Source organism: Sphaerodactylus townsendi, linkage group LG12 (genome assembly GCF_021028975.2).
Source record: "Sphaerodactylus townsendi isolate TG3544 linkage group LG12, MPM_Stown_v2.3, whole genome shotgun sequence".
NCBI lineage: Eukaryota > Metazoa > Chordata > Lepidosauria > Squamata > Sphaerodactylidae > Sphaerodactylus > Sphaerodactylus townsendi.
The window spans coordinates 8343194-8365901 of record NC_059436.1 but is presented as its reverse complement, the minus strand read 5'-3'; the positions used below and the strand labels follow the sequence as shown (position 1 = coordinate 8365901).

The 22708-nt window shown below is 43.0% G+C and overlaps 1 protein-coding gene across 1 annotated transcript; it reads left to right on the top strand.

Annotated features, from left to right (window-relative positions):
- Positions 1 to 50: 50 nt before the first annotated feature.
- On the top strand, positions 51 to 21982 carry LOC125442309 (interleukin-1 family member 10-like). The gene is made up of 6 exons (XM_048513612.1): positions 51 to 81; positions 13313 to 13427; positions 14450 to 14550; positions 15933 to 16052; positions 20076 to 20203; positions 21156 to 21982. The coding sequence occupies exons 3-6, from the start codon at positions 14463 to 14465 to the stop codon at positions 21369 to 21371; spliced, it is 552 nt and encodes a 183-aa protein (XP_048369569.1). The 5' UTR covers positions 51 to 81; positions 13313 to 13427; positions 14450 to 14462; the 3' UTR covers positions 21372 to 21982.
- The last annotated feature ends 726 nt before the right edge of the window (positions 21983 to 22708 follow it).

Sequence of the window (22708 nt, the reverse complement as noted above, 5' to 3'; positions counted from 1 at the left end):
ACCGCATACGTCATCGCCCCCACAAGCCAACCCGCATCGAGAGCGAGAAGAGGCCCTCGCTCCCTTCAGCCGGGCATAGAGGTAAGTAGCACAAGGCGTTCCTCGATTTCCGGTACGGTTTGGGAAGCCTTAGAGTGACGAGGGGGTCTTTGGCCGTGGGATGTTTTAAGATAACGTACTCAGCGACAACTCAGCCAGGGAGGTCCCCTTCAGTGAGGCTGGGGTGGCAGATCATGCCCCCACCCACAGAAATATGCATATATCACCGCCCAGAGCCCCTAGAGGATGGGGCGGTATAAAAGTTTAATAAATAAATAAATAAATAAATAAATCAGTCACACAGCCAACAAAATGCCTTGCCAGCACTCACTTTTGTGGACTTCTTTGGATAGCTATTCAGATATTTTATGTAAGAGTAGTGGAAAGGAGACACCCCCCCCCCCCAAATCAGCACACACCAGGGGAAAGGGGCCGTGAAATGCGGCAAATAAATGTGGCATGTAACATAATCAAGAAAATTATTCAATTTCGATAGTGTTGAACCAGAATCTGGGAAACCCAGGTTGGAATGTCTATTTGCGCCATGGGTGGGTCAATCACACACTCTCAGCCTCCACTCTGTGTTTGAATGGCAAACCAACTCAAATCGTCTCTTGCATTGAAAACCCAACAAGGGTCGCCATAAATCAGCTCTGACTTGTCAACAGCGGGGGAAATACATTGCAAAGGTGTCAAAAAGCCACTCATCACTTTAGCTCCCCACCTTCAATTTGTGTAACACAAAATTAGTTTATAAGGACTGTAAGGAGCTCAGCGAGTGGGTGAGGCTGACAGATAAACCGTGGTGTTTGAACTCTCCCAACTCATTTTCTCCGAAAAGAGCAAAAGCTTCGAACACCATCCGGAAATCTAAACTGCAGACAAAAGAACCATTTCGTAGTCCCGCTCGCGGGGCCTCCGGGTGTCACGTGACACGCCTCTGTCCCGGGACGCGTCAACCCTGCGCGCCGTTTCACGTCACCGCCCCTTGCGACCTCGTGCGGAAGGGCTCCGGCTGCCGCGTTGGAGGGAGTCGCAGCTGCACAAAAGGCTGAGTCGCCGTAGCAAGTTGACGCAGCAGCCTAGTTGACTCCAGGCCAGTTGTCCGACTCTGCAAAGGAAAATAGGACTGAGTCCCACAGCTGCTTTCAACATCTGTGTCTTCAGTTGCTCCACACAATTGTTGAATTGTCTTTAGCCTGGCGCTTCGATCTCCTTTTTCAACAGGAGTAGTTAAATAGCAAACCGTAGTAGTGTAAACACGGCATTGATAGACCGTCATGGTCTATCCGGTTCAGGTTCAGTTTCCCATAATACACATGAAGATCTTGGATTAGTTTCACCCACCGCCTCGCAGGATTCTCGTGAGGATGAAATGAAGATCACAGTGCCTTGAGCTCTTCGGAAGGTGGTTGATAGATTAGATATATGGACTGATAGCAATCCTCAGCTAGCCACAAATGCCCCCCAAAATGCACGACAGGTTCGTGAAACAATAAAATCAGCTGCCCAGAACGCTATCAGAAATCTTTATGAGTGTGCATTACTGTGGGTGCTTTTTTACTTTTAAAGTTTTGTGTTGAAGAATTTTAATGCCTCTGGAAGTTAGCCTCTGAACCTTTACTCTCTTGTCTGAAAAAGTATAATTTTAAAAAGCACTTGACACTATTTTGTGTGTGGCTGTGAATGTTAATTGGGGGGAAACTAAATGTGTAAAAATGTTAATTCCTATCAGTCCCAAATTATAAGCCTCCTCTCTAAAGGGAGATTCTTTCAAATTATTTGGTAGATTGCTTAAATATGCCAATGGGCAAGGTCTCTCCAAAGTGGGGCCTCCAAGACTATGTGTCTCTTAAGAGCAGGCTTGCACACATTCTTCATGGAAATAACTTAAAAACCCATTCTAAATCCTACCCCTCCTCCCAGGAGGAGTAAATTGTTCTCCATTCATTCGCTTTGCCTTCACAGGGTTTATTGGTAGGCTTGGTAAAAATAGTGACCGATCTAAGACATTTTCCACACTTCTATATGCATTTGTTTAGCTAATGCCTTTAGTGAAGTAAATCTCTATGGATGAGCATCCCCTTTAGCCTAAGAACACAGAAATATCCAGTAATTATGCATTTATAATATAGTTACAAGAAAGAATGGGGGTGTGTGTAGAGGCACTCATATTTCTGTTCCTGAATTTGCAGGACTGGTCCTGCTTTTCTAGATCTCTACATTTAACAATTTGCTTTGTAAGCAGATTTTCTATGCAAATTTCTCAGCTCCCATTTTGAACAAATGAATGAGCAAGGTAGAGCCAGTTGTGCTTTATATAGCTGTTGTATTCAGCATTCATCTTTGGTTAATTTTTTTAAATATTACATTTGCAACAATTTTATTTATTTAAACCATTTATTAGTCATCTTTCTTCCTTAAGGAGCTCAAGACATCTTTAAAACATAGATAAAATGTGCGTATAAAATAAATTGAAAACATTAACCCAAAATTTAAAATCACTACTCAGGACTGCTACATGGAATGCAAATCTAAATGAAATGTACATGCATGAGCTGGAAAGGAGGAAACAAACAGAAGAAAGCAGGAATAAGATTTCCACAAACAGTACAGCAGTTTCTTGTAACAACTTTGAAGAACATTGTTAACAGGCTGCTGTGAGGATAAAACAGAAGAAAATGATGTAAGCTGCATTGGGGTCCCCATTGGGAACAAAGGCAGGGTATAAATGAAGTGAATAAATACATACATTATAGATCCTTGGTTACCTCATCCGATACAAACAAAATCTACAAACCAGTAAAGATTAGCTGTTTAACTGGACAGTCAGATTAACTGGAACAGCCATTTTCATTGGATCTCAGTTCCATTTATGGAACCTGTCAAAGCAGGTGAAAAGATTTCAGTCTTTGATGGCAGGCCAGCATGGTGTCCTGGAGGGAGCGTTTGCATTGGCTGAGGCTCAGATCACCTGGCTGTGAAGTTTACTTGATTGCCTTAGGCAACTATCACCTACTGGCTTAGTTAATATTTCAAATACAGAGAAACATAGACTTTTCCAATACATTTCTCCTGACAGGTAATTGCTTGAAACAGAGAAAGGTCCATGGGGACATGCTGTCCTCAATGACTAATGTCTTCTGTTCTTGAACAAAGTTCATGTGTATGCACTGGATCCATTATGCTGTCACTTGCAGAGGAGCAAAGTCCATAGGAGGATTAGTTTCCTTTGAAAACTGTCAGCCTGAATACATTAGAATGTATAGAAATGGAGTGTTATTCCCTGGCATACAATACTACTGCCATGTTAATTACAAATCTATAATGTTGTATTGCATCCTAAGCAAAAACGATGTATTCTAAGCAGCTGCATGTGAAATGGTCTTGATTTGCTTTTCTTAAAAGTAGTTTTGCCAAACCCGGGAAATTGCATTTGAAGATATAGGAAGTTCTAAAGTATAGCATGGCTGGTTTGATGACCAGCTATTTAACAGGGCAGAGGGAGTAAATGTTTTATTCTGCATAAGTTAGCATAAACCTCTGTGCTTGAGACTAATCACTTATTAGGAAAAAATTATAAAAATGTTATTACAATATGAAAATGTAACAGAGCAAGTAATAGTTTGCGTGATAAAATGGATGAAAATTTTTGGAGAAAACAATCATGAGTCTGAGAAAATCTTTGCCAAGTAATACTCCAAAAATATATAGCAAAATTATTCAAGCACATGGTGACAGTGGCAAGAGTAACTTGTGCAGCAAAATGGAAGGCAGAGAAATACCAAGATATGAATGAACGGATGAGTAAATTCACTGACTATGCAATTATGGCAAAACTTTATATATAATAGACCCATTTCAGAATTTTAGGAAAAATTGAATGTCTTTTTAATTACATAGTTGAACATTAAGAATAAAGTTAAATCAAAATAGAAGAAAGATTTGTATAATATATGCTTCACAATAAATATGTTATTAGATATGAAAATAATAAAACTCAACAAGAAGTGAACTATTAACACGCAAATTTAAATAGTATGGTCCATATAAATTGTAAGAATATGAATGTTTATGTTTTATGTTTATACATTTTGGATATGCCAGTGAGGTATGGATGCCAAATTCAGGAAGAGGTCATGACCCAGGGGTAGAGTACCTGCAATCTGTCTGCTGAAAGTCCCATTCTGGTCATCTTTGCAGGCTCTGCTTCAGATGTCACCATGATTGGAGGTTAGATGGGTGAGGACCCAAGGAAGGGTCTTCTTGATCATGGAGCCAACGCCTTGAAACTCCCTCCCCAGAAATATTCATCCTTCTATCAGTGTCTTCCACCAGTGGGTGAAGACTTCTGTTTTGTTCGGTGTATCCCCAGTAACTCATATTGCCCTGCCTCCCTTACTGTGTGTGTTTATGTGTATGTATATACTTATTGTGTATACTCCCTTATTGTGGTTCTGTGTGTATTTGTATATATATACATACATATGTATGTATATGTGTATATATCTGTTATACTAGCGGGCCCGGCCACACTTCGCTGTGGCTGGGGGGGGGGGGTTTGGAATGGAGGAGGAAGGGGAGAGCCGTACCAGCTGTTTTCCGTGGCTTGGCTGGGAACGTGCCTCCCTGGTCTCCCTGGGTCTGGCAGCAGGGGGTTTCTTGGCGTGAATGCGCATGCTGCGGCAAAGGTGGACAAGCCACGCCCCCCTGAACGGCAGGCCCTCATTGGCCCAGTGGAGGTCTGGGGAAATTGGCAGTTTACGGGGCTCAGGTGTGACCTGGGACCCCGGCGAAGGGCGCATTACCTGCTTGCCACGGGAAGGGACGTTGCCTGAAAATTTGGGGGCGATCCGTCCAGCCGTTTCAGCGTTAGGGCATGACTAACAAAGTCACGGTTAGCTTTTTATATATATAGATTTGTTTGTTTGTTTATTTATTTATTCGATTTGATAAACCGCCCTACCCCCAAAGGGCTCAGGGCGGTGTACAGACATGTCAACCAATACAATGTAATTAAAAAGACACAAATCGAATAATCCCAATTAGAACAATAAATACAATACAATAAAAACAGTAGCAGTAATTTTAAGTGCTGATATTGATATTGAAAAGCTTTGATGTCTTGATGTTTGCTGCCTTGGGGATTCTATTTTCTACATCTGTTCTGCAGCATGTTAGTATGGCAATCCAATATAGCAAATATGTTGGTCTTCAGGAGTGCTGTCCTCGACATGGGGATATGACACGGACCAGGATGAGTACCAGTTATTTTTCACTATGCAGAAGAAAAGAAAAGTTTGGATTCATACCTCCCCCCTTCTCCCCTGTTAATATGGTTCACTTTAGAATCACTTTTGGAAAAAACAATCACTCTGTTTTCACTTTGATCCTCTAGAGGGTGTGCGAGAACCACCTGTATGTAAGTTACTACCATTTGACTGCTAAATGGAATTATTAGGAAGCCAGACCCCTGACTCGGGATATTTTCATTGGACAGTAACTTTTTATTTTTTTGGTGGGGGGGAGGGGGGAGACAACAACAAACATTTCCAAAGTAATCTTTGGTGTTCTGGGAATCATGCTAATTCCCATTTAAATCAATAAGGTGAAATTATATATATATATTAAAAATAGAAGATCCACTGCCTTTATGTTGGATGGCAGAGAAGGATTTCCTTCAGAAAGGGTTTTTTTTTTAAAGATGGAGGCAGCAATATGCTAGGATTGTTAAATATATTTAGACCTACTGAAATCAGTGGATTTGTGCATGCTTAGCTCTAACCTAGATGGCCCAGGATAGTCTGATCTCATCTATCTCTCTATATAAAAAGCTAACCGTGTATTTGTTAGTGATAGTATAACTCAGTAATTGCTGGGCCAATTCCTCTGAAAATTCCCAGCCACTATAGTCAGCCAGGCGAGAGTGTTTTTAGATGTTCACATACCTGAAATTTCACACCTGGCCCAGGTAAAACGCCTTTTTCCTGGCGCTCCATGGTGAAGGACATGCAGCTCCTGTGTGTAACTGTCACCCTTAGAATGTTCGTGCAGCTTAGAATGTTCGTTCAGATGGCCAGATATGAGCAGTGAAAACAGTACATAGGCAGTAACTCGAGTGGAAGTGAAACACATGCACACACATACACATGAGGGAGAGGGAAGAAAGGGAGAGGGAGGGGTGGCATGCAAGGGAAGAGAGGGAGGGAGAGGAAAGGGGCGGAGGGGGAGGCATGCAAGGGAAGAGAAGTGAGAGGGGGAGAGAGTGAGGGGTGGCATGCAAGGGACAGTAGGAAGGCCCAGGATCTTAATATGACCCACTCAACCTAGCAGAGGGAAAGGGAAGGGAGGGAAGAGAGTGAGGGGCGACTTGCAAGGGATGGGAGGGAGGGGCCAGGCACCCTAGATTCCCTGAATATTGCGGTTACAGTTAAGAAAACCAGGCACACATTACTCAGGAGTAAGCTCGGTAAATCAACCGTGACATACTTGGAATGGCTGCGTTGCGCCCCTCAGAGGGTTTCCTCAGAAACGACACCCATTGCCACCAACCAAACTTACTCCCAGGGAAAGGATCATGACCAGCCAGCCTAGATGTGTGGGAGAGGTGCCTTTCCATCCCCCCCCCCCCCAGGAATGCAGGCACACACATCAATGACATCCCACAGTATCAGGCTGTGTGTTTGCATGAGCATGTACTGCTGGCCTCTGCAATTGATTTGCTGCTACTGTTCCTTTCCCATTTCACCACAATAAGCCACAGCAATGCGTGGCCGGGCCCCGCTAGTCAGATTTAAAAACTAAGCAGGGTCAGCCCTGGTGAGTACTTGGATGGGATATCACCAAGTAAGACCAGGGTTGCTATGCAGAGGCAAACAATGGCAAACCATCTCTGCACATCTCTTGCCTTGAAATCCCTATAGGATTATTATCAGTTTGCTGTGACTTTATGGCATATTCCACCATCCTGCATTTTTACTATTGCTTAACACTGCATTGTACACTGCACTGTATTTAGGACACTTTTAACCTACTTATCTTCATATGGACCTAAAATGGCATACAATATGCAAAACATGCAAAAGACATTTAATTCCGCAGATATACAGAATAAGAAAATTTTATAATTACTACTTGCCATTCACAAATCAGTTCGTAAGGCAGAGCAGGTGGAAACAGCTCTGTCCTTAATGGACCAGTCTTTCTTCAAGCTGGCACTCACTTCCTTTATTGCAGATCGTAATAAATTGTTCTCAAACTTTGGTCAAGACACCAAAGTGGGTTACAATTCTTTTACAGATATGTTGTGAGGCCAGGAGGGAGGAGGTGGAACAGAGTGGGCCAGATAAGGTTCGGAAAGGTCCAGTGGCAAAACTGGCTTAGCCTTTGCAGAATGTGTGAAAATGGCCCATTGCTCAATAATGCTATTTTCTTTTTAAAAGCTAAACATGAAAAAAAAACTTGTTCAAACTCATGTGAAGTGGCTGATTTTATGTCGGTAACCCTAACCTATTATTTTAATTTAATTTATATAGTCATAAATTGTTCCCCAAATTGTAACAAAAACCTGAAACTTAAAACTGACCATAGCCCTATTCTTGGTCTGCGCTGTAGAACTCAACGTAACACTAAGGCAAACCTGAGCCCCTGCCCTTGCCTTAACCCTAACCCTAATTTTATTTAATATATTTTTGTTACAATTTTGTTACTACAGAGACTACAGTGAATAAGGGGGAGTTGATTTGTGCTTAATTTCACACCGACACCTGCTAGTTCTCAATCCTGCCCTGTCCGACACATACAAAATAATGCACTTTCAATCCACAATCATTTGCAAGTGGATTTTGCTGATCCGCACAGTAAAACCCAGCTGCAAAGTGCATTGAAAGTGGATTGAAAGTGCTTTATTCTGCATGTGTGGAAGGGGCCCCTGTCTGGAAAACATACATTTAGTAACTTTAGCAACTGGTGATTCATTAAGATATCAAAATGTAAATAGCTGCTGGGGGCGGGGCAGGGGATGATTCATGAGTGGCACAGAGAAAAAGGTTAATCCATTCCTCCCACCAAGCCACATTCAAAACCTCTTTCTTGGGGCTTCTATTTACCACAGGGAAGCAATACAGGCATTATTTGGGGATTTTCCCAAGCAGAGCAACTCATGGAGATGGGGAAGAAACAGCGAAAGTAGCAAATTTCTGCCCAGTGTTTAAAACGTTAACCTCTCCCCCTGCACAATGGCCTGAATCCAGATGGCACTTGGTCTCCATGGCTATTTACATCCTGTGTAGACTAGCTCTTAAATAAAGAGTTGCAGTTATTCGCTACTGAGGAACCCTCTTGGTGTGCTAAGAGGGAGATACGCTAATCTGTTGTTACTTCCCAGGCTCCAGGTCTTTTGTCGTAAACATCTCATGGACCTTTTATAAGCTTGGAAATCCACACCCAAGATAATTGCTTATCTTTGGACATATTTGGATGATGCATTTCCTCCCTGTTGCAATACTATTGTGAGATCAATACTGACAAACAGGTTGTTGTAATTATAGAAACTCAAAACACCCTCATTTGCTACCTTGACTGGAGTATGAACCATCCAATAATAAACATGCTGTCTTGATCATGAATAAATCTTGGGTCTACTAGATGAGACACCTGGGATTTCCAGGAATGGAGCTCACTGTCTTTTTGTCATGTGAGAATCAGGCATGCGGAGATCTGATTCTGATGAGGACCGTGGTGCAAGAGGGCAGCCCGTTTCAGCCTCCTCCCCGAGTCATTATCTTAACCTGAAATGGCTCAAGGGATTCATTAAATGCCTCAAGTGGGGCAAACATCCTGACATCTATGCTAAAGCAAAGCTTACCCTCCTCTTCTACATTTGCAGTTCTGATGGGAATCAAATCTAAAAGAAAAAAAGAATTCCACAGAGAGTTCCATTCATAGATCTCACAGCGCCTTGTCTACTTGAGTCTAAAGCAGTGGTTTTCAAATATAACAGTCCCAAGTAACTCAACTGCCAAAATCCTGTAAGTCCAATTAAAATTGCCAAATGTGCTTTAGTTTCTACATTTATTGGAGACTGTCATACAATGTAAAGCTTCAATTCATCATGTTTATTAAGTGACATCTGTATCCACAGCAGAAAAAATACAACTTCCCAAATTATGTTTTCAAATACTGATACCCCCATGTGGCAGATTTAGGAATCTTCAGCATGTGCTATTGTTACCAGATCATGCTTTTTCTTTTTAATCTTGCTGATAATTGTGCTCCCTCATGAGATCAATCAATTGGACATTACAGAAATGTGAACCATGAATAGAAGTTGTCATTTGCTGGAAGACTTTAATTTCAGGAAAGGAAACAAAATGAGAAGATTGGTCAAAAGAAAGCGTATTGCGAGGGCAAGAGAGTCAAAGGATCTATTGGTTTGAACCAGCAGAGCTGTTCTTGTGGTTGTCTGTATGAAGAGTTGTTTCTGAATCTTGGTACAAATGTCTGGAGAATAAAAAGTTTGGAAAAACTTTCACTGCCAGCAAGAATGTACTGACCATCCTAGGGCAGAGATACATCCAATTCAACAGTTCTCAGACTTAAAAAGCATTCACTTGTGTATAACTTGGTAGTGAAAAGCATTGTTAAGTAATAGCCGAACTTACGGTAGGTAACCTTTTAGGATTTTCAAGGCAAGAGACAAGTGGAAGTAGTTTGCCATTGCTTTTCTCTGTGTAGCAACACTGGACATCTATGGCGGTATTCCATCCAAGTAATAACCAGGGCTGACCCTGCTTAGTTTCCAAGATTTGACAAGATCAGGCTAGTCTGGGCCAGACTACATAGGCTTTGGTAAAGTTTCCCATAATTTTCACTTAGCTGAATCAGTATGGGATGGGCCACTTACATAATATACTTCCTTCCGAGAAGAATTGCTGAAGAAAAGAGGTGTTTCCCCTCAGCTATTAGAGCATGCAGTGTGGGAAAACTAATTCAGTGGCAGACTTAAGTACTTACAAGTACTCAGCTTTTCATCTCCTCTTCCCTGAGCCTTCAGACTACACAGATTCAAACAGACCATGTGTCTTGTGAGAAAACTAAAATGTGTAAAAAGAATTATTCCTGGTGTAACACTTGTCAAACGGGAAATTGTTTACCTCCAAGGGTATGGTAGTGGATAGTCCAAGACCTCATTGCTCAGACAGGCTGTTACTGATGAGCTGTGGGCAAAAACAAGAATACAACAAATATTTGCTTAGGCCCCTTCCGCACACACAAAATAATGTGTTTTCAAACCACTTTCACAACTGTTTGCAAGTGGATTTTGCCATTCCGCACAGCTTCAAAGAGCACTGAAAGCAGTTTGAAAGTGCATTATTCTGCATGTGCAGAATGAGCCTTAGTTTCTGCTGACTAGCATTAACATATCTTTAGTTAATCTTCCCAGCTACCTGAACAGTATTCTGAGGCTGAATGTGCTGTATTGTGCTAGGTGACATGCAAAGAGTCCAATAGAAGATGTACCTCTCTGGTTGGCCTCCTTGCCTCACTAAGCCTTCCATCAAGTCAATATTTGGGGAGGAATTTACCCCCCCTTTTTTTCAGCTTTCAATTTTTTTCTGTAAAGCTGGGACTTTTTCAGGATTGTCGAAATAACTGTTTTGTCCATTCATGGCCCAAGTCTCTAGATTTAAGTATCCACAGATAGGGCCATGTTGAGAATCGAATGTATTGATAACATTTTAATAACTATAAATATATTGCATGAATGTTGCAATCCATTTTGTACCTGATTGCCCTGGCAGGTGCTCTGGTTTTCTTACTCTCTACTGTGGGATTGAAGATTGCCAGACCTTTTTTTTTTGCCATCAGGTCACAGCTGACTTATGAGGACCTGTAAGGTTTTCAAGGCAACACATGTTCCAAGGTGGTTTGCCATTACCTGTCTCTTGATCACACCTCTGGCATTCCTTGGAGGTCAGGGCTGAGCATGTGACTGGTTCAAGGTTTGAATCTGAGCTTCCCATATCATAGTCAAACATCTTAACCACTATACCAAACTGGTTCTAGCAGGGATTATATGTATCTCCTAGTCAATCATGGGAGCCACTGGGAAGCAAGGATATGTCACATCTTACCGCATGGCAATGAAGAATGGACCAATGTATTTTCAATCAGCTTCAATATAGTAATAACTACCCAAGGGCCAGAATGTACTAGCTAGGTGCTCTAGATGTAAAGGAATGATACAGCTACTGACTAAACAAGATAGGAAGTCTTGAAAGTATTCTGGGAGTGGCGCCAGTGGAAGTTTTAACACCTTTGAAACAAACTTTCATGGCAGGAAGGTTCTGTTTCGAAACAGTAAGATGCAACTAGCTGAAGAAATGAATGTCCAAACCTATGCCCCAGTTATTGCCAGATGTTAAGTGTGTCACAATGTAATTACTATTGCTATTTTACTTGTGAGTACATAGTCCTACTTGATGAATGGGAACATAAGAAGGCTTTCACGATCACTGTACCTCATATTGATTCCTAAGACTGGACATGCTAGTAAGGCATTGGAAGTGATCAAGCCCTTTACACTGAGGGAGAAACAGATCTCTTATCCGGAATTCGCCGTCTTCTTCATTCTATTTTGGCCATTAATATCAAGTACCATATATACTCATGTATAAGTCGACCCGCATATAAGTCGAGGCACTTAATTTTACCACAAAAAGCTGGGAAAACTTATTGACTCGCGTAGAAGTCGAGGGTGGGAAATGCAGCAGCTACTGGTAAATTTCAAAAATAAAAATAGATACCAATAAAATTACATTAATTGAGGCATCAGTAGGTTAAATGTTTTTGAATATTTATGTCAAAGAAAAACAGTAAACTAGCTCTGTAAGTGGAAAAGAGGGTCAACAAGAACAATATGGTATCAACAATAACTTTAAAAGTACAAAAACCTTAGTTCAATCAGCAACCAAGCTAAAACACAAGAGTTAAAATCCTTCAAAACTGGATTCCTTATCATCATCTGTATGTCCAAATGTAACCCAACTTAGATTTTAAGAGGGATATTATCAGAAATGGAAAATCTACTATTAGCTTCCATTGTAAACAATGGGGGATGGAGTACCCCTTTGGGGATCAATAACTTTGGATCCCCTGACCCAAACTTCACCAAACCTGGCTGGTATCATAAAGAGACTCTCCTGATGAGACCAGCCAGGTTTGGTGAAGTTTGGTTCAGAGGGTCCAAAGTTATGGACCCTCAAAAGGGTAGCCCCATCTACTAATAGCTGCCATTAAAAACAATGGGGAATGGGGGCACCTCCTTTGGGGGTCCATAACTTTGGACCCCCTAAACCAAACTTTACCAAACTTGGCTGGTATCATCAGGAGTGTCATCTGAGGGTACCCTGAAATTTTGTTGTCGCTAGCATAAAAACTGCGCCCCAGTTGGCCGGCAAAGTAAAAACACACACAAAAAATTAATGACCCGCATATAAGTCGAGGGGAGCTTTTTCAGCATTAAAAATGTGCTGAAAAATTCGACTTGTACATGAGTATATATGGTACATCTTCATGGTTCCAAGAAATTCATTCTTGGGGAACACAGGAAAAGGAATAATGATTTTCAAGCCATATTATAGATGAGATTTAGGGTGAGGTCCATGCAGTGAAACCAGGCTGAATCTTAACTAGTCTTCCAGTGCAAATGTGTAGGTCATTTGAACATCAAAGACACTAACCAACTCCCACAATCTGCACTGCAGAAAAATGTAACAGAGGGGTGGATGTCTTTATGGGTCTGGATATCTTTATCAGCCTGGAACTTTGAGGCTTCCAGAATTCATTGGGTGGTGAAAAAGGAAAGGTCCCAGCTGACTGCCTCTTATGTGGGGAATCATGGGAACTGCATGGGCAAAAGCCATGTAGGATGGTAGGAGGCTGTAGCAAAAAAGCTATCTGAAACCAACCATGGAGCTTAAATTAGAGAAGGAATTCTTGAGATTCAACAGCTTAAAAATATTTTGAATGGAAAATATTTAGCATCTATCCTGATTGCACTTCGTTGTACCTTGAAAAGTCTTCTAAAGTTGGCTGGGATTCATCTTTTAAGACAAATCATGCAGGCATCACTTCATTAAAAATGTATGTGAGAAGTGGCCTGAAGTCCCAGGGATTTGAAAGTTTAGGAAGCGAGGCATGTTTTGCACTTGGAGAACAATTTGTAAGAAGGCCAATTATATTAATGATCCAGAAAATTTCCCTCCCTCAGCTTGAAGTCACTCCTACTCGGTAGTTATAAAGCATCATACAACCACCAAAGGAAAGCACAAAGAGAGAGAGAGAGAGTCTTCAGTCCAAGGCACAAGATTTGGCATTCCATCCAGGTACTGTCTCCTTAGCTTCTTGCTATCTTTTTCGACTTCACTTTCTTCATGCTGTATGAGGGATTGGCAAATATTGCAGTATCTACCTGTGATCATGTTAGTGGGCCAGCAAAGAAAAGGGTGTATGTGAGGGCCAGATAGACTGAAAACACGTCAAGAGCCAGGAATGCTGCTGCCCCCAAGAACCTACCTCAGTCCCTTGGACAGAGGACCAGTCATGTGTGTCAAACAAAACAGTCTGGCATGCTACTTTTCGGCACACACACTGGGGGCTGCCTGATCCTCTACTAGGCTGTCTGTTCTCTCATAAGGAGAAAATGGGCCTACTCTTCTGTCCCAAGATACTACACCAACGTATGGTAATTTGTACTTATAGCTTGTGCCCCCTGTGGCAGCTGCGATACCAAAGGTTGGCAGAGACTGGGGAAAGCAAGTGGAGCTTTCCATTCCTACTATCAGATCCTCTGAAGATGCCAGCCACAGATGCAGGCGAAATGTCAGGAGAGAATGCTGCTAGAACACGGCCAAAGAGCCCGGAAACCACACAGCACCCCAGTGATTCTGGCCGTGAAAGCCTTTGACAATACGTTGGCAGAGACTGCTTGCTAGCCTAGATTGTCTCACAACTTTTTAATATATGTACTTTGAATGTTCTTTGCAAAGTTTGCAGCTGTAGTCTATGATGCACATTGGGGTCAGGGAAGCCCTCCCTATGTAACCCACTGGTACATGCGTAGCCCGCCAATGGGACAAATAAGGCTGGCACAAGCTGAATGCTGAAGCTCTCTCTCCCCTCATGCGTTGGGCATGATCCAAACTTGGAAACAAGTTCCCCTACTCTTGATGTCTGACAGCCAGCATCAAAGTCAATTTGGAAAAACTGATTCTCTGACCCTAAATCGTAGTTATAAATTGTAATACGTAGTTTGGGCCAAAGATGACCTCTTTTAACAGTTCATCCTAATATTAGAATTGCAATTGCAGAAGAGGCAACCAATAATAATACCCTGAATTAATTGTAGGAGAATCCAGAATATGGCAGAGGCTGCAAATATGAGGCGTAAAAGGAAGACTGTGGACCAGGAAATGGCAGATTTATTCAACCACTTTGGGAAGAAAGGAGGTAAAAAAAAGTTATTTTTTTCTAATAATTAACCTGGAAACATTTGCAAATAACTTTTTCAACACTAACCGGGTCCCAAATTTCTACTTTGTATCCACATCTACCCTGACCTAGATGGCCTTATGCTAGCTCGATCTTGTCAGATCTCAGAATTAGCCCTTGCTAGTTCTTGGATGGTAGACCATCAAGGAATATTGGGGTTGCTGCTTAAATGGAGGCAATGGCAAACTACCACTGATCCATTCCACATAGCTGAAATAAGACATCCTGAGGACTTAAAAAAAAGGCATCCTGGGAAGGCACTCCATACGGCCTTTTTTCCAAGATGTCCTTAGGATGCCTTTTTTCTGCTCAAGACCTCTTTTTAAAAAACGCTTCAAAGTTTACCTTTTTCTCCCTAAGCCACCTGCAAGATGTCTCCTGCCTGGCTGTGCAGAATGCAGAGCTCAGGAGGTGTCTTATATTTCCCGACTGACCATTTTGGACTCCCTTATGAACCTACTTGAAGGACCATCTATTCCCTTATGAACCAACCAGATCTTATAGTCATCTTTCAAGGTACTGCTTTAGGTGCTACAAGCTTCTCAGATTAAGTGAATGACGACCTGAGAAAGGGCCTTCTTGGTTGTGGCTCAAAAACTCTGAAACTCTGAATTCATTTAGTGAACTATGTACACAATACTTTTATGGTGGAGAACATTTCTAGACTTGCGTTAGAAATTAAGACAACTTGTGTCTTAGGATATGTCATCAACCAAGACAACTGGTATTTCATGCAAATTTATCATAAAACTGCAGTGCATAAAATGAAGACACATGCAGAACGATGCACTTTCAATCCACTTTCAGTGCTGGATTTTACTGTGTGAGATAGCAAAATCCACTTGTAAACAATTTCAATCTACTTTCACAATTTTAAGTTGCTATTGTGCTATTGTATTAGTGTTTTATAATGTTTGGGATTTTATTGTTATTTTAATTGGGTTTTTATGCTGTTGTATTGCTACCCTGAGCCCTTTGGGGATGGGTGAGGTAAAAATTCAATAAGTAAGTAAGTAAGTAAGTAAGTAAGTAAGTAAGTAAGTAAGTAAGTAAGTAAGTAAGTAAGTAAGTAAGTAAGTAAGTAAATTAATAAATAAATAAATTGTTTGCAGGTGGATTTTGCTATTTTGTAAAATCCAGCATTGAAAGTTGATTGAAGGTGCATTATTCTGCATGTGCATTATTCTGCATGTGCGGAAGGGGCCTAAATGTAGCAACCCACAAATTATAACAACTTTCCCATTGTTCCTTTTTGAGCAGTATCTATTTTCTTTGCAAGTGTGAAAGTGTGAAATTGTATAGTGGTATATATATTTATGTGCATCTAATTTCCCCCATAGATGTAGAAGCGGTGAATATACCGAAACCCTGGCTCTACAAAATTTGGGATACCAAGCAGAAATCCCTCTTCCTGCAGGATGGCACATTAGTAGCAGCTCCACAAAATTCCAATTCAGAAGGTAACAGCCATTATGTTTCATCAAAAATGTCTCAGTTCCTTATTTCCATGTTGCTAAAGTTACCAGTTTCACTTATTTTGAAATTCTGGAACTGGGTAATAATCAAGAAGGCATGCCTTGGAATTGGTGACCTTTTTCTTGCTTCTGCACCAGATCCTTAACTCTGGAAAAGACCTTTTAAACACACCCGACTTTCACCTACTTCCTATTCCATAACTACCCACCTTTTCCTTGCCTACTTGCTTTGCTGACCCTAAATATTTTTAAATCCCCTTCTATTTCTGGATTGAGCAATAGGTTGCTGCGATTGTTCATGGTTCTGCACACTGCCAAGGACCTATGTACATGAGCTATTTTAGATATGCATTTTCACCTGCTTTTCTCCTCAGTGGGAACCCAAATAAGCTTACAAAATACAAAAATGCAGTGGCGATGCTCATCTATTGCCTTGAAAGCCCTATGGCCCTGGACTCACCATGAGTCAGTTGTGACTTGACAACACACAGTGTGGTGTAGTGGTTAAGTGCAGCAAACTGTAATCTGGAGACCCAGGTTTGATTGGCCACCTCTCCACATGAAGCGTATTGGGTGACTCCTTGGTCCAGTCACAGTTCTTTCTCACAGCCCCACCTATCTCCCAAGGTGCCTGTTGTGGAGAGGGGAAGGGAAGGCGATTGTATCGTATTCGTATCGTATTATTTGATTTGTATACCGCCCTCCCCCGAAGGGCTCAGGGCGGTGAACAACAACAGCATAATAGCAAACATCAGTAATCATAACATCAAGCAACAAAACATCAATAAACAGAGGATCAATAAACACAACATTATAAACAGCATTATAAACAAGAACATCAATAATCATAACATCATAAGCTATAAGGCAACAATAATCATAGCAGCATATATAAACAACAGAGATAGACATAACAAGCATAGATGGTAACTTTCCCATTCTGTAGCCTAATCTTTCTGCCCTCATAGAGTAGGGTATTTCACACTATAACAAGTTTTAGGTTGCCAAGCTCCAGGTTTGGGCTGCAGGTTCCCCAGAATTACAATTGATGGCCATAAATGGCTTGTTTAGATCTATGAAAACATTGATCCCACTTCTCCTGCAGAAAAATGGCAGCAATAATAAACTTTATAAACCAGCCCAGGTTAGAAAAGAGAAAGCTCACAGAATGATACTGGGGTCAGGGGGAAGTCCTCAAGCTTGCAATAGACCACAAGAACCAGATATTATGCATGGATATTAAGTCATATAAAATTGATACAAAAGTGATCTAAAGTAATATAAAAACGTATTTAATATAAAACTGGTAGTTTAAGTAATATAAAATTGATATGAAATTAATGTAAAAGTAATATAAAAATGTATTTGATATAAAACTGGTAGTTTGGGTGTACTGACTTTTGAAGCTTGCGTGCATTGAGAGCGGCTGACGTTTGAAGGCAGCCTTGCATTTGGGCCGGGTGTGTGCGTTTTATCAGACTTTGACCAGCAGGTGGCGACCAGAGGGGTTTTCTCTAGCAAGAATTCAAGAAAAATAAAAAATGCACGTGCTCTGTTTAATCCCCAAACCTCTTAATTGCAAATTAACTTGCAAAAGTAATGCTTCAGTGTGTACTTTAACATGCCCCCTGTACAATTTCTGAGTTTTAACGCCGTTTTAAAGGTTATAGGGAGGCTGGTGGAGAGAGACCGTCTAACCATAGGTGTCAAACTCGCGCCCTCCAGATGTCACGGACCACAGCTCCCATCATCCCATGCCAGCATGATGCTGGCAGGGGATGATGGGAACTGTAGTCCACAACATCTGGAGGGCCGCGAGTTTGACATCTGTGGTCTAATCCCAGCAGCCCTCCAACCCTTCCAAGCTAGCACCTCCCCTTCCCAGACCGTTGCACCATCCGGAGAAAACCTCCCTTTCAAAAAACAGCTGCCTCACCAAATTAAAAACAAATAAATAAAAGGAAACATTAAAAAACCCTATTTTTGCCAACGCTCTGCAGCCCGCGCCCTTTTCCATGTCCCCTCTCCTCTCAATGCACATGCGGCAGCTGCTCCCAGGGGAAGGCTGCCCTTCCACCCAAGCCCACCCCCCCATCCCATCTACCAGGATGATTCCAACAGACCTCCCCCTCCCCAGTCATTCCTTCCAGACTCCAGCAGCCGTTTACACCCCACCCACCCCTTTCAAAAGCGGTCACGCAGCCACCCCACTCTTAGCGTCCAGCGAGCACATTTCTGTAGGTTCCCCTTTCAAGCCAGTCGCCATCTTCTGAAGGAAGCAACAGGGTGGAACTCCCCCCCCCCCCAAAAAAAAATCTCAGTTTTTTTGGATTTTTAAACATGGATCCGTATCAGCTCCTCGATGGAGATGGTCAGATACATTTCTGTTCTTCTCATGGCCTGTTTAAAAGCAGTGTGTGTGCAAAGGGGGATTGGAATTTTTTGATTTTCCATATCAGTTATAGAGAATCAAGGGCCTTTCCGCACTTACCTTAAGCCCCACGCTACTTGAGGAGAGTAGCGTGGGGTCCCCTGGCACTCCCCATGAGAGGGGCGGCGACAGTGCAGCTGCTCCGACGCTGCTGCTGTCGCGCCCCCTAAGCGCGAGGCATCCCTGGCGCTCTTGCAAAGAGCGCCTTTTGATGGGAAAGGGCGCCTTTTGATGGGAAAGGGCGCCTTTTGATGACCCCGTGCAGAGTGCGGGGTTGTGGGGACGCCCAGGCGCGTGCCAGGGATGCCACGCACTGGGCATTGCGCGCAGCGACGGCGGGCAAGGGAAAAGTGGGGAAAAGCCCAAAGACCCATCTGAGGGGGCCATCCCATGCTACCTTCAGAGTGCGAACCAGGAGTTGAATCAGCCAGAGTGTAAAGCTCCTTGAGAAAACCAAAGCCGGTTTTTCTGCCTGTTCCAAGCTCTTGGGGCATTTTTCTGCTCCAGGCGGGGGCTTGCTTCCCCTAGCGAGGGGGACTGCCAGCAGCGTGCAGGCCTGGCACTTAAAGAACCTACAACTGGGCATCAGGACTGCATGAGGAGAGAACAGCTCCAGTCTCCCTCTTCTCATTGCGCCAGGCCACCCGATGAAGAAACTTCCACTGAACTTTGTTCACAGAAGGCTTACCTTTGCCCCTCGATTGTCAGGTATCAGCGGTGCATTCCCCAGCGTAGCATTCTGCGGTAGGCTCATCTGGCTTGAGGCACCTGAAGATCTTCTTTCAGGCAGAGGAAAGCGGGTGTGTGTGTGTGTGTGTGTGTGTGTGTGTGGCGGCGGGAGGGGGGGACCAACTCTTCTCCCCTGACAAACTGTTTGTGGGTCTGCTCCACATACTGGCAGCGCCAGGGATTCCACGCTGAAATTTCACACCCATGCACATGGGGCTCATACTGGATGAGGAGACTTGCCAACCTCCAGGTAAGGCCAGGACTTTTCCGGAAATAACAACTGATCCTCTGAGATCTGTTCCTCTGGAGGATATGGCAACTTTGGAGAGAAGACTGCACAGCATCACTTTTGAGGATTTCCCTCCCTTCCTGAAATTGATGTGGATTCGTCGCCATGTAGACATGCCCTGCTGTTGCCTGATTGGTCAGGACCACACACGTCATGGTGAGCGGCGTGAAATTCAGTATCGCGCTAGCTGCCGAAGTTCCCCACAACCCCGTGCCCAGCGCGCAGTTTCCCAAAAGCTGCTGTTCAAAACAGCAGCAAAATTGACGCGTGCTGAGGAGCGGGGAGAGCTGCAAATTCGGGGCGACTGTGCTGTCGTTGCTGGCGGGGTGGGGAGCGCTTGAAAACCCCGGGTCATTTGACTGGGTTACCGCGCAACAAACAGTGAGTGGGGAAAGTCCCCCTGTTGGCCAGCAGTGGAACAGCAACACTTGAGTCCAGTTGCACCTTAGAGGTCAGGGGCGCTTTGGCTCTTGAAAGTTTGTGTCCTGCAACTCTTGATCTTTTAGGTGCTGCAGGACTCAAACCTGTTTTTTTTTTTTTGCCTGTTCTTTCCTACCAGATCAATTAATTGCAGTGACTCCAAATCGAAGCACAGACCCAAACAAGCGACCTATCTTTATGGGCACCAAAGACCAGAAACATGTTCTCGCTGTGAAGTCAGGTGATCACCCTCATCTACAGCTAGTGGTAAGTTTCATATTTGCTTCAAAGTATTTTTTGATTTCTTAAGCAAATGCTTTTCACTTTTCATCGCATATAACTAGGGCTGGCCGCAGTTCTCCCTCGCTCTGCCCCTGTGTGATGCCACAAGAGTCCATCCTGTGAAGTTGCCATTTCTGTAGCCTGGAGATCATTTATAAACCTGTGAGAACTCCAGGTCTTACCTGAAGTTTGGCATCCCTTAAGATTACACTTGTATGAGTAGAGAAGGTAACATAAGAATATCTGCTGGGAAATAGCTGAAAATGACAATAGTAGTTGTTCCCAATCTTTTTTCACTATGTACTCCTAGACAACCCATTCCCCTAAAAATGTTGTACCCCATATTAGCTAACCTATTACGTAATTTTTTCACGCACCCCCAAATGCTCTGATGCATACCCCTGGGGGTACAAGTGTCCTAGGTTTGGAACCACTGCGCTAAAGGATTTAACATTAAGTCAAACTAAAAAAAAGGAGGTTGCTTTGGTAGTAGCCCAATAATGAAACAAGAACAATAATTTCTTCCAAGTAAATTGGGTTAAGACCAGGCTATAAGTGGTTTTTCTACTCTGCTATTTTGAAATGGAAAATAATAATGTGAAGCATTCATATAACCCTTTTGGAGCATTCAGAGTTCCTTGTATATTACCTCAGACATCATCATTACTGCCCTTTAAGATAGGCCTGTTTTGCTATTCCTGCATTTCCACTGGCAGGATTGGAAGGACTGACGCAAAGCGGACACAGTGGTTTAACAAAGGCCACCAAGTAAATCCACGACAGAGATATTATTAAACCAAAGAACTTCCAATAGGCTTATTTGGGTATTTCTGTGAATGGGCAGCAGTCAGGACACAACTCAATACACTCTTCTTGTGAAGAGGAACTCCTGTTGACAAAAGAGCACATGTCTAACTAAACTTTCATGTTTTCTTAGGCAGGAGATGTTATGGACCTTTATGTGAAAAAGGAGGAATCCAAGGAGTTCACATTCTACAACCAGACCAAAGGCAGTGAGGCAACTTGCTCCTTTGAATCAGCAATTTCTCCTGGTTGGTTCCTCAGCACTTCTGCTGAGCCACACAAGCCTCTTGGTTTGAGTCAGGGAGGGGGTTCAGACATCACTATTTTTTATTTTGAAAGAAAAGAGTAAATAGCTCAGAGATATTTCTTTTGGTGAAGAGAAAGCGGTTAATACCCAAGTGTACCTTTCCGAATTTAGTGTGCATGTTTTTAGTTTTAGATTTAAAATCTGGGAGGAGGGTTGTTGTTAGAAACTGATTTTCTGATGAGGTGTTAGCAGGGAGATAATCAGGTTACATACTGTTCTTGCTTAGGTGGACAATAGTGAACCAAATCCAATAGTTAACCAAGTGGCCTATGTGAACCCAAGCCAAACTATTGCCCACATAAGCAAGCAAGAACAGCAAATAACTTGTTCCATTGTCTGATATGGGAGATGTATTTTGGGTTAAGATAAGGCAAGTGTCAGGGATGAACAGCCCACCCACAATATTCTGAGAAAATGGTGAAATAATTTTTTAGGGTTACATCCGATCAAAGCTGTTGTTGTTGGTGGTGTTGGTGGTGGTGTATGTGGGGGCGGGGTGAAGGGGGGGTTCATGATCACAACTAAGAGAGCAAAGAATCACACCCAGGGGATCTTCACACACGATCAGCAGGAGGGATTGCTGCAGTGAGCTACAATTGATAACATAATCATTGCATATTGGTTCAATAAAGAAATATCAATGTCTAACTGCATGAAACCGTGTGCACGTGTGCTTTTTTGATGAGTTTTTCTTCACCTTATACGCAGAGGTGGGATCCAGCAGGTTCTCACAGGTTCCCGAGAGTAGGTTACTAATTATTTGTGTGTGCCGAGAGGGGGTTACTAATTGGTGATTTTGCCATGTGATTTTTGCCTTAGTTACGCCCCTCCTCTCAGCAGTAGTGTGCAGAACTTGAAGCAGTCTAGCAGGAGGTGCACCGGCGTGCATGGAAGCCTGCGCCTGCGTACATTTGTTACCCGCCCAAGGACTGGCGCAGTGGCTGCGTCCTTGCCACAGCCCCGCTCAGCAATGCCCCACCCCCGGAATGCCCGGCCACGCCCCATCGTGCCCCGCCCAGCCCCATTGGTGCTACGCCACAGTTGAATCCCACCACCATGGGAACCTGTTACTAAAATTTTTGGATCTCACCACTGCTTATAGGTAAAGGGAATCCTTTTGATACAGAAAGGGGATAGGGCACCTCATAGAATCAGGGACAGACTGGGCATTAAAGCTATGGAAAGATCCTGGTTGACCTGATAACTGAAGGCTCCCCCCCCCCCCCCCCGCTGGGACCACCTGAATCTGCACACACACACCACCATCAGTGCCTCTCCAGCCCCAAGAGAGGAGTGAGCATGAGCCAGGGGTGTGAGAAAGGGTGCAAGCTTGGGCTTGGAAAATTGCTGGGGATTTTGGGGAGGACATCTGGAGAGGG